This window comes from Nannospalax galili, unplaced genomic scaffold (genome assembly GCF_000622305.1).
Source record: "Nannospalax galili isolate Female #2095 unplaced genomic scaffold, S.galili_v1.0 scaffold810, whole genome shotgun sequence".
Taxonomy (NCBI): domain Eukaryota; kingdom Metazoa; phylum Chordata; class Mammalia; order Rodentia; family Spalacidae; genus Nannospalax; species Nannospalax galili.
This window is the reverse complement of record NW_008329132.1, coordinates 2,786,816-2,799,280: the sequence shown is the minus strand read 5'-3', so window position 1 is coordinate 2,799,280 and position 12,465 is coordinate 2,786,816. Positions and strand designations below refer to the sequence as shown.

The window sequence follows — 12,465 nt, the reverse complement described above, 5'->3', positions numbered from 1 at the left end:
AAAGAACAAGGGAGAAAATACATATTCAAAACATTACCTGGGATTTTGTTCCCATTTGCAAAGGTTTGGAATCTTCATGCTGGTAACTGAGTTGCATGTTCATTAAGAAATGAAAACTTGAGGGTTCTTCTTATTTTGCACGTTAGTTTATTCAGTTTAAGTTTCTTAAGAAACTCTATCTAGGTAGAGCAGAGTTTCCTCTGGGGAAGAGTCCCAGGGCTTGCTGGCAGAATTACATCACAGGTGTAAGTCTGTCTCCAGTGCCTCCGGTCCGGTGAGGCTGGCCGAAGGAGAAGATGGTATGGACCTGCCTCTCAGCAGCTGGAGGCTGGGCATCATGCAGGCTGCCCGGAACCTTGCCAGCTTTGTAGTTGACAGTCCTGAGCCAAAGGCACAGCTCTGTTTTCCCTGTGGTTATTGCTGATTCCTACAGAGTGTTCAAAGACGAGTCTACACTGCCTCCTATTAAACTCCTGTGAGACGTACATGTTTCTCCTTTGAAATGTACTAAGATGAGAAACCGTGCTCACTCATCATCCCCAGCCCCTGACAGGCGCCACACTTTCAGTGGGGCTGGTGCTCTGGGGGCACCATGCTGAGCTGTCAAAAGTTCCCTGCTGCTGGCAAGGCTTGCCCCTTTGCAGGGCACACACAGGAGCGGCACCCTGTGTGAGGAATGCATCCTTCGAGAGTAGGCCAAAGGCTCACTTTCAACTACTGAGATGTACCCCTCCCTTCTAGAGACTGGGCTCTTTAGGAATGCAGATTTCAAAGTGCACTCCTAGTAGATAAATCTGTGAGGCAATTGGCCAGGCACGGTGGCGACCACACACCTTTGATCCCAGCACTGGGAAGAAGAGGCAGGTGGATCTCTGTGAGTTCAAGGCTAGCCTGGTCTACATAGTGAGTTCCAGGCCAGCTGGGGCTACAGGGAGTCCCTGTCTCTAAAAGACCAAAATAATTAATTAATTAATTAATTAATTAATAAAGCTACGAGGCAGCTGCACCAAACCTGAATGGAGTTGGGAATCTGCCTGGGAGGTTGTCAACACACAGAACCGAGACCTCCAAAGACCATCACAGGCCCCAGGTCTCCGGTTTCTCTTTATATTAAAGCCCCTCTCTCATTGGAGTGTGCCGCACACAACAGCTATTTATTTATATCCTTCTGTTTAGAATCTCAGCTGCAGCTCAGCCCCAGACAGACGTAGAACCAGGGGCCAGATCCTATTCCATAAGAAGGTTTATCTGATCGCTGTGGGGGATTACGGAAAGTGAAAAGTCCTCGCACCTTGTAAGCTTTACCTGCCAGTCTGTGGCTCCATCAGTCCCCAGGCATAAGGGTCTGAACTCTTACCCAGCAAGGAGCCTCTTTGATGTGAAGAACCTGACGGGTTAGTGTTATCACCCCAACCACCACCGCCATCAGCACTCTAACAACAGGTTTCATTTTGCACATTTGAGAATGGCCTTTCTAAATCAGAAATGCTCTAGGGGTCTAGGATGGCTACGTTTTCACTTTGAGGCAGTGTTCCCACACATTCTTGCCTTTCCGCCCCCACAGACTACATATGCCATCCCCGCCCCGCCCCCCAAAAGATATGCCAGGGAACCTATGTCATGACCCTGGACCAGAACTCAGGAACGGGAATGAGCATTTCCTTTTTAAATTTCTTTTTTTTATGTGTACGAGTGTATCGCCTGCATGTATGTGAGTGCACCCGTGTCATGCAGTGCCATGGAGGTCAGAGAGGACTTCGGATTCCCCTGGAACTGGAGTTAAGGATGGTTCGTAGCTGCCATGTGGGTGCTGGGAATCGATCCCCGGTCCTCTGCAAGAGCAGTCAGCTCTTAACCGCTGCACTATCTCTCCAGCCCCTAAAATTTTTTTTTAATATGTATGAGTTTTATGCCTGCATGTGTGTAAGTGCACCTGTGTCGTGCAGCGCCTGTGGAGGACTAAGGAGGGTTTCAGATCCCCTGGAACTGGAGTTAAGGACAGTTGTTAGCTGCCTTGTAGGTGCTAGGATTTGAACTCTGGTCTTCTGCAAGAATAGCCAGTGCTCTTAACTGCTGAGCCATCTGTCCAGCCCCTGCCCTCTTCCCCAGAGTGAGTATTTCTAAGGCTAGTCCTGAGTGTACAGTGGCCAACCCCAGGAGGGAAGCTGTGATCTGCATGGGAAATTCATTCCGAATATGAAAACACCCACCTTCACACAAGCCTTTTTCTGATTAGTGGCCAGAAATGGGTAACAATTTAGGCCCACCTATCAGCAAAGCAAACCTTTGTACCAGTGCCTCCTGAGAGCAGGCTGGGTGCTTTGAACACAGGGATGCTCCATACCCATCCTTTCCTGGAGTTCTAAGGGAGGAGGCAACTGTGTGCTATAAAAGGAAGCTCATCAGTTGATTCGTCTTGATAAGATTGCTTGAATTTGTTCATATGAAATTCAATCGTGCACTTAGTATCCCTCTTACTAATAAATCTGCTGGTTCAGATTGGTATCCTATCCTATTAGGAAAATCTGTTTTTAATCAGTATTTTTATTTAATTATAAATTATTAAGAGGAAGCCTCTCAGTTTGATTGCATTGAAAAATGCCTGACTTCCAGTCTGGGCACTGGGGCAAGCAGAGACCAGGGACAGACTGGAAGCTGCCCCCCACCCCCAAGCTGTCCAGGGTCTTTGCTTCTGGGAGAGTGAAAAATGTCTTGTGTGACGATTTTAAAGGTCAGTGTCATTTCTGCTCTTGGAAGTGAAGTGTTGGCATGGATATCTTATGACAGTGGTGTCAGCAGAGGGGTGATTATTTTTAGTTCTAAGGAAGAATAAATTTAGTTTTTCTTTCCAAATCAGAAAATCCGTCAAGACTGTAGCTCACGTATAATTAGATTGGTACGTTTTGGGATAGGCGTCTCAGTTGCGCGAAAAGGCAATATTCTCACTGCAAGCTGTTGTGTTGTAATGTGACCCTTTGCTACCGGAACAAGGTACCTATGAACATACTCAAAATACAGTGCTTCCCAAATGCCAGTGGGGAGCACAGGTTAGCCCGTTCTGGGGCTGATTGGGCAACAGGACCCCCTAAAAAGTAGCAGAGTATCCACATGTGGGGAGCCCTCATCCTGAACACAACCATTTCAGGACCCAGTTGGTTTTCATTTAAGCATTTCCATCTCTGGGAATAACCCGTCTGCTGATGAGTTTAATCAGTCATTTTGATTTGCAAACAAAAACAGGTGCATCTGAGCCTCTGTCACTGTCCCCCTGCTGTGGAGTGCTCTCTCTGCACCGTTACCTGAGAAATCAGGAGCTCTAACCTCTGTGTTTCAGATTCCATTTCTGGCTGAAGGGATCAGGATCCATGGGGACAAAATCACCGAGGCCCTGAGGCCTTTCCATGAGCGCATGGAAGCCTGCTTTAGGCAGCTGAAGGAAAAAGTAGAGAAACAGTACGGCGTCAGGACCATGGTAGGTGACGGGTCACAGAAGGGGTGTCTCTTTGGGTCAGGCTCACAGAGCAGAGAGGCTGAGGAGCACATGATGCCTGCTTCGGAAGTGAGATTTGCGGGAGCTTAGCCTGCTCCCTGACATCAGCCCATTAGTTGCCTAACCCGTCAACTTGTTTCAGACCTAGGATTCGTTTATTGCCAAATACCTCAGTCATCTGCTTTGAACAGTGTGCCCTTGGAGTTGGGGAGCCATGGAAAAGTTTCACAGAGTTCAGAGTTCTTGGGACTCTCTTGGCTGACAGAGCCCACACCTGCAAGCCTGCCACACACATTAAGCCACATAACCCTCAAGGCAATAGTACTTACTAGATCCCAAAGCAGAGTGAAATCAAGATGGAAGCCTAAGAACCATCGGGGACTGGGAGAGCTGGGGAGAGAGCTCAGTAAATCCAGGCTTGGTGACACACACTTGTAATCACAGTGCTGGGGACACTAGAGACAAGCCTTAGAGCTCACTGGCCAGCCAGCGCAGCCAACTTGTAAAGCCCAAGGCAAATGAGAGGTTGCTGTGACCTCCATACACAAGTATCTATACACATGAACGTGCATGTCCACATACATACACATTTATGCAGGAACTATGGCCAGGAAGAGAAAAGGGATGGTTTACTGTGTTCAAAATTGTTGCCAAAGACATCTTTTTAAGAAGGTAGAAAAGACCCAGGCTGGGAGACAGGGATTTGAATAGCAGGCCAGAGCCTGGGGCAGACGGAAGGCATGGGTTGGACAGAAGAGCCCCAAGGGGAACAGTTAGACAGGCAAGCCACTTCAAGAGCACCACTCAGGCAGCAGGCTGTGCTCAGGACATGGGCTGAACTCATTTGGGGATGAGTTCCTGGAAAGTTTCTAGGCTGCAGCTGGAGAGTGACAGCTTTGATTTTCAAGGATGCCCCTGCTGAGCAAGGCTTCAGGCCTAGCCCCATCTCTAAGCCCAGGACTCATGCTTTGTCATGGGCCCGACAGAGCTGAAAGTGATCAGGGCTCTCTGCTCTGCAATCCCAGCAGGTGGAAGCAGGGACTGACAGCCCAGCAGGAGCCACTGCAGGTAAACAGTCTGAGGTGCAGGGTGCCTTCCTCTGAATGCTCTGGAGGACCCTCATGCAATTCAGAAGCTTTGAGCAGTGGAGCCCGTAGCTAGTTACAATCAGAGCCAAGTGGCAAAACATTTCCAGGTATGTCAGAAGGGCGGCTCTTCCAAAGTTCTATGCTGCCTGAATTCTAAGAATTAGACACTTGCACAGGCTTCAAGTTTTTAACTAAGTGCAAAGCTTCCTGATTTATCAATCATTTAATGCAGCTTTCAAAATTACAGAAACCTATCAGGTTTGCCTCCCGTTTTATACAGCCCTGATCTACTCTGACAGCTTATCACTGAGGAAGCTCGCTGTAGGGCACAGTTGGGGGAGAGAGCTAGGGCAGGAAGGGAGGTTGTGCAGGTGGGGAGGGGCTTGTGAAGGTGGGGGGTGACTTTTCTTCCAAGACAGATTTCCTCTCCTCAGCACTTGTCCTTGGCTAAAAACAAGCCATTTCTGCATCATCCTCTCCAAACCTTATGCCTCTTTTGACAGAAAGACCTCCCAGCCAGGGGTAGTGAGAGTTGTAGAGGGCAATCTGGAGATAGAATTCGGGGCACAATTCTACCCTTGGGTAGTTTGACCAGGGAAGCAACCTTCCAGAATCGTACTCTATCCTGAGGCCCCAACTGAGGCTCTACAGCCAGACGTTCTGAGGAGACAGGCCTGTCACTCTGAGGGAAATGTGGGTAATAAAGGCAGTCTGGGAGGGGCCTTCCCTGTCTTACCTGCTTTGGAAAGTTGCAAGCGTCTCAGAATACTTCGAAAAGCAATATTCCTCTTTCCAAAAGGATGGGTTTAGAAATAAAAATTCCACGGAAAGGACATAAACAATTTTGTCAATATTTCTGAGCCAACCTAAGCTCCCGGAAAGGGAAGGCGATCTGGACTCCCTGGGACTGCGTAATGCAAGGGCCTCTCCTCTCCGGCTCAGTCCTCTTCACTCCCGCTTTGTCGACGCAGGAGCTCCAAGGACACCCTGTTCCCTGGATGAGTATTCACAGGACCCCAAGGACATGGGACAGAGGCAGCAAGCACTGGTCCCCGACTTCACTGATGACAGCACATGGCCAGTTGCTTTCGCCACCACACTCATGAAAATCTTTTCTGTTTCTCATCCCCCTCCGTCTCTTCCTCTCCAAGTCTGGTGAGGACCAGGGATCCTTGCCTGGCTCTGCCCTTCTGATCCACCCATGCGCCAAAGCACCATTCAGACCAGGTGTTGGTTGGACCTCTAGGCATATCTGCAGACACACCCTGTTAGCTCCTTGTGACGTGCCCTCCATCCCACAACCCAGCATGCCTGTGTACCACCCCATCAGCTCTAGAGTCCAGTCACTCTTCACCCCTCACAGACATCCCGGTGGCATCTCATGGGCAGTGCTGGGGTATACCTGCTGCCTTTATGTAGTAGCACATCCTGACCTGGCCCCTGCTTGAGATCAGCTTCCCCTCCTGGCCTCAGGCCTAGCCCCCCGCCTCCAGGGGCAGCATGTTGCTCTCTGAGTCTCCAATCCTCAGCTGTCATTTGACTATAAAACGTATCTGCTCCTCCCCCTTCCTCATGAAGCGCTGGTCACCTTGATTTAATTCAGCCGATCTACCCCTCCCATCCATGAGTCTGAGTCAACACCCATGATGAAGGCATTTTACCTCAGCCAGGAGACAGATGCAAGGCACAGAGGCGCTGGGAAGGGCCAGGTCACTCTGACTGGAAGAGCTGAAATGGATTTCCTGTCAGGATATCAAGGCACCAGCAACAAGAGCATCAGAAGCTGCCATCAGCTGTGCCAAGCCTTACAGACCTCACCTGCATTCATTCTTTACCCTCACGCAGGACCCTGGTCGGGGGAGATGGTTCCCTGAATTTCCAGGAGGAAGCAGAGGCTAAACAGTGCTTCCTTGTTTTTTTTTTTTACACGATCATACCATCAGTGCCAGGACGTAAGACCTAGCCTGTTCTCACATCCCAGTCCTAACCGGCTGGCCCTGTAGCTGGAACAGGCAGAGCACTCCTGGTATCCTGGCCCTGAGCTACCTGTCAGTACTAGGTGAGATTCCAATCGCTTCAGATAAAACAAATAAAGGTCTTAGTTTTTTAACTCTGAGGCTCTGCCCAATCAAGAAGGGGTGCCCAGCAGAGTCTACAGCACCCCTCTGGGCCCCCTGCAAATACAGGTCTCCAACAAGAAGCTCCTGCCCCTCATTGGCCAGAGCCCGCTCCTGTTTTTCTCCTTCCTTTATACATCCCAAGGCAGGGTCATACATCCCGCCCAAGAATCGAGGGTATCTTCCAAGGGGCCTTGCCAGTCCTTGCTGGTTGACAAGAGACATGAGCCACTTCCTGTCCTCTTAAGAGCTGAGGGTGCCTGACCTGGCATTTCCATCCCCTGCCCCTACTGCCTCCCTCTGTGCACCTGTTCTTAGTGCCCATGTCTTCTACCACCACATCAGAATGCATGGCAACCCACATTTCAGATGCTCTCAGGAACGGGGCACACAGAGCCAGGCACACTGCTGCTGAGTGCTTTGAGCCGATGGTCTGCACACTAGGACTAGGCCCCTTGTTTTGTGAATAAAGTTTTCATTGGAACGTAGATGCCTTCCCTTCTGCATCATCCGTGGCTGTCTCGGCTGCACATGGCATATTGAGATTATTTCATCAGGGGCCCTAAATAGGTAATAAGCACCTTCCTACCTCCAAGAGCTGGGACTGTGGTCCATAGCAGCTGTCCTGTAGGTGACGTGATCTGGTACATAACAAGACAGCGTGGTGGGCTGGAGTCAGGGAAGGAGAAGCGACTCAAGGGTGTGACCCACAGGAATGTGGTTTCTGCATCCTCCGATCCGAGGAAATTGCAGCTGCAGTCCAGATGTGCCAACATCTGGCTAGGGTGCAGGTATGCTGGCGTTTCCTGGCTGATGAGCTGTAGACACGTGCTGTACTTCCGTAACACTTGTTTAGATAAATGCACAGCAAACTGTCAAAGAGAGAATGGAAAACTCCACCTAGAGAACACTTTCTCGGAATGTGTCATTGGTTCCCAGTCTTCTGCTTGGGGAAGGGAGACCCCGCAGCCTGGCCAAGGCTCCCCTTCATCCCACAGTCACTCTGGGGAGGGGACCTAGTGTGGTGGGAGGTGCTTTGTGTACTGAAAGGATTTCAGCACTTCCTGCTCCCTGGCCTGTTATGTACAGATGTGCAAAGGTCATCTAAAGACATTTCATGTTCTTTCCTCACATTCCAGACGGTTCTCCACGTTAAATTTCCTGGTGAATAACTACTGTGGAGAAGGGTGCTGTGTCATGCTCCCGGAGAGGAAAACTACACTTAGAAAGGCAAGAAGGTTCCTTCTAGTATTTTTCTTAGGTGGAGTTGGGTTTCAGAAGACCCTGAAATTGTTACTTTTGCTCTCAGCTCAGAACAAGGAGGGAAACTGTTCTTGTGGACTCCGCCCCTCACAGGAGGCTGGCCAAGGTGGCATGGTGTCACACACTTCTCTCTTCTCTCAGCCCTCAGGCCTGGACGACAGGAGAGGCAGCCGTCCCCGCTCCATGGTGCGGTCCTTCACCATGCCATCATCGTCCCGGCCTCTGTCTGTGGCTTCCGTCTCTTCCCTCTCCTCCGATAGCACCCCTTCCAGGCCAGGCTCCGATGGGTGAGTGAGCTCGGCAGCTCAGGGAAGAGAGGGAGGGATGGGCACCTCACAGGGAGACCACAGCACCCTAGGATTGCTTAGTACTTCTGAAGATGCATCTTTGAAACAAGAGGCTCTGTAAGACATTGCAACTGGAGCTCCCTATATGGCAGCCGAGGCCTTGTAGTTACTGAGGAAACTGTCCTTGCTTTGGAGAGCATTGCCAGGAGGGTGTAGGTCAAGTTGTAAAACTTCGCGAGCATTTGGTCCTCTAAGGTGTCTCAGCCCCTCCACTGCCCCACAGAGCTGACTGTCACCATCAGGCGTACGTGATGACTGACTGTCACCTTTTTATTCTTGTTTTTCAGAGCAAGTTTATTTATGTTTGTTACTTTTTTAAAGATCTTACTTTATGTTATGTGTGTGGGTGCTTTGCCTGCATGTTTGTAAATGCATCATGTGTGTGTGATGCCTGCGCAGGCCAGAAGAGGCTGTTGGAGCCCCTGGAACTGGAGTTATAGGGTGGTTGTTAGCCACCATGTGGGTGCTGGGAACGGAGCTCTGGTCCTCTACAAGAACAGCCAGTGCTCGTAATTGCTGCGCTGTCTCTCCAGCCCAAGGCTTATTACTTTTGGGGAAGTGTTGTTTAAGTACTTCTGAAAACAGCCACCTGTCCCATTCTTCCTGTGGCTGCCCTGTGGAACAGGAAGCACATTATCCTTTTTAAAAAACTTTTATTGTAGAAAAATGCACACACTATAAAACTTACCACAAAAGCCACCTTTAGGGCTAGCTAGGTGACTCAGCAGGTAAAAGTACTTGCTGCCAAGCCCGATGACCAGAGTTCTCCAGGACCCACATGATGGGATGAGAGAACCAACTCCAGCAACATGTCCCTCTGTCCTCCACATGCATACTACAGTACACGCATGTGCATACACACACAGACATACATATAAATATTAACGAATTAATTAATAATGATGAAATACACAGTTCAGTGGCATTGATACACTCACCCTGCTGTACAGACACGCCTCTAAAACTCTTTCTCATCATATAAAACTGAGACTTCAAGGCTGGAGAGATGGCTCAGTGGTTAAGAGCACTGACTGCTCTTGCAGAGGACCCAGGTTCGATTCCCAGCACCCACATGGCAGCTACGAACCGGCCTTAACTCCAGTTCCAGGGGAATCTGAAGCCCTTTTCTGACCTCCACGGCATTGCATGACACAGGTGCACTCACATACATGCAGGCATATACTCATGCACATAAAATAAAAATAATAAAATATTAAAAACCCTGGAACTCTGATAGACCATGCCTCCCCATTCCTCCCTCCAGACCCCCAATCTACTACTACCAATCTACCTTCTGACACCAAAGTTGACAAGCCCAGCACATATAAGAGAGCTCACTTGCAAGGCTATCCTGCAGAGCCACACGTAGGCACTAAAATCAGGGTATGAACCAACCAATTCGCAAACTAACACTCACGGAGCCCTCAGCATGGCCTTGGCGATAGCTCGTGCTGTTGCAAAGACCACCTCCTCGCTATTATTGTTCTTATTTTCTAGTGACAAGCTATGCAAACTTTATTCTTATCATACCAAAAGGAAAGAACGTTGCATGCAAATGAAGCCTCAGAGAACTTCTGATTGTTCAGTTTCACACTGTTGTGTTTGTCCTGGCCTGTTCTGTTTACAATCCATCATGCTATCAAAGCCGAAGATTCCGGCCCCTGAGACACGCAGACATAAACTTCTACTGAGCACAAGGGACAGCTTGCTCTAAGCAGCCTCTCCTGCCAGCAATTGATGTGTTGAGTAGAGAACTGCAAAATCTACCCAGGTTCTTTTCTTCACAGTAATTTTTATCAGTGTCTGATATTTAGGCCAAACCCATATGGAAATTCTCCATTTAGAGGTATTTAAATCATGTATGCCTGTCACTTAGAACAAGATTGCTAAAGAAATTTAATGCAGCTCCCCTTCAAGAAAATCCCCAGGCTAGTTAAGAAAAGGATTTTATATTCTCGAGAATACAGGGGTTGGGTGGAAATTGATGGAGAGGCTTTGGATGGAGTGCTGTATGGCACCAGCTCCTCCCCCGAGGCGTTTGCTCAACCTTTAACTGGAAAGCATCTTTATCAGAGTTCAGTTTGTTCATTCTTGGGTTGCCATCCCTCCCTACATAACTAATGTGGACAAAATGAGTCTTGGTCTCAAATGGCATAGGTTACATGCAGAATAGCGGTCACCCTGGCCCCAGCAGCTCCTTCGTAGGTGAGAAATTTACAGCCACCCGTCTGTAGCTGGCTCTTTTTGATTGTTGCTTATAACATATTAGATATAATGCCTGGATGTAATGCCTCATGAATGTTGATATGTTGGTTGATAAAGAAAACACAAAGATCTTTTGTCTATAGATTATTGTAAAACAAACAGATATAAAAAGGAGAAAGATAGCCAGGCGTGGTGGCGCACACCTTTAATCCCAGCACTTGGGAGGCAGAGGCAGGCGGATCTTTGTGAGTTCCAGGCCAGCTGGGGCTACAGGGAGCAAGGAGACCCTGCTTCAAAAAGACAAAAAAAAAAGAGAAAGCTAATTTGATGATGTGTATTTTACCACAGAACCAGGTCATATGTACTCAGCAAATTAAACGTACAATAAACTAGAGTCTTAAAAATAAAACTGGACCTTCATTTCAGACACCAGTGAAAGATTCCTGACATAGGGACACAGTTTTCTGTTATGTAGGCCTTGCTTATCCAACAAATTGGGCAGTCGTGGTGTTTTCTGAAGCACAGGGGTGTGGTGTGTGACACTGCAAGGCCTGGTCTTTGCGAATTTCATACAATGTATTTCAATCACTCTTCCCCAGACTCCTCCCCTGGACTCCTCCCACATCCACCTCCTCTCCCCTAACCCTCCCATTTTGTGTTCTCTTTTCTTTCTTTCATTTTTAATAACTCACTGAATAAAATTTATGCTGCCCATATACTCCTGGGTGTGGGGCCATTCACTGGAGTGTGGTTCACCTACTGGGGCCTACATCCTTAAAGAAAAGTGACCCTCTCCTAAGAGCCATCAGCTGTCCATAGTTCCTCAGTTAGGTGTGGGGACTCACAGACCCCTTCCCGCTCCATGCTAGAATGATGACTTTATGTTGTGCAGTCAACCACAGTTGCTGTGAATTCATGAGTGCAGTGCTTCCATCATGTCCTTAAGACCCTGTTTCTCTCTGGTCTTCCTAGACCTCTGGCTCTTAGTTAGCTTTCTATTGCTGTGATGAAAACACTGACCAAAACCAACTTGGAGAAGAGGGGCTTATTTTATCTTACATCTCCCAGGTCACAGTTTGCCACTCAGGGAAGTCGGCAGGAGCTCAGGTCAGGAGCTCAGCACAGGAACCTGGAGCACAGACCATAGAGGTATGCTGCTTACGGACTTGCTCCTCCGGCCTGTGCTCAGCCTTCTCTTATCCAACACAGGATCTCCTGCTCGGGGCAACACTGCCCACACTGGGATGGGCCCTCCCACATCACTCAACAATCAAGAACATGGGGCACAGACATACCCAGAAAGCAAATCTAATAGAAGCAATTCCCCAATTGAAGTTTCCTCTTCCCAAGTCTATCAACTTGACAACAGAATCTATGCAGTTCATGGCCTTCCCAGTGTCTCCACTGCAATGGTCCCTGAGCCTTGTGGGGAAAGGGTGTGATATAGGTGTCGCACTTATGGCTGAGCGCACCATAGACATTCTCTATACTTTGACCAGTTGTGAACTTCTACATTAACCACTATAGTAGTAGATTCACTCCTGGGATCTATGAACTCCCCAGCCACGGATTCTTAGCCAGGTTTACTGTACCAGACTTGTGTTTGCTCCTTAAATCGAATTTTTTAAAAAGTGGTTGGCTACTACCTCATTTTATGTCACTAGTGCTCCATGGACATGTCTTGTCAGACCAGTTATCGTTGTAGTTCACAGGGTTCACAGCTGGGTAAAACTCTTGATGATTTTTTTTCCCCTTAGCAGCCTGCATAGTACTTTGAAAACTAGCCAGTATGGAGGAATCAGAACATCCTCTCAATCGAGGCCCATCATTATGTGCCTCATCAAACATTTCTAATGGCTTATTTATTTATTTTTACTATGATAATTTTTCAGGTGTACATGAAGTGGACTGAATAGTGTCATGGGGTCTCTTGCCCCACCAGCCAGCCTTCACGG

The 12,465-nt window shown here is 48.5% G+C and overlaps 1 protein-coding gene across 1 annotated transcript in view; it reads left to right on the top strand.

Annotated features, from left to right (window-relative positions):
• The window catches only part of LOC103733379 (dedicator of cytokinesis protein 1), a 362,643-nt gene that overhangs the window by 335,250 nt on the left and 14,928 nt on the right, over nt 1–12,465 (top strand). The window contains exons 24-25 of the mRNA XM_008832196.3: nt 3,335–3,472; nt 8,100–8,245. Coding sequence (XP_008830418.2) covers nt 3,335–3,472; nt 8,100–8,245 — 284 coding nt within the window. The remainder of the gene's footprint in view (nt 1–3,334; nt 3,473–8,099; nt 8,246–12,465) is intronic.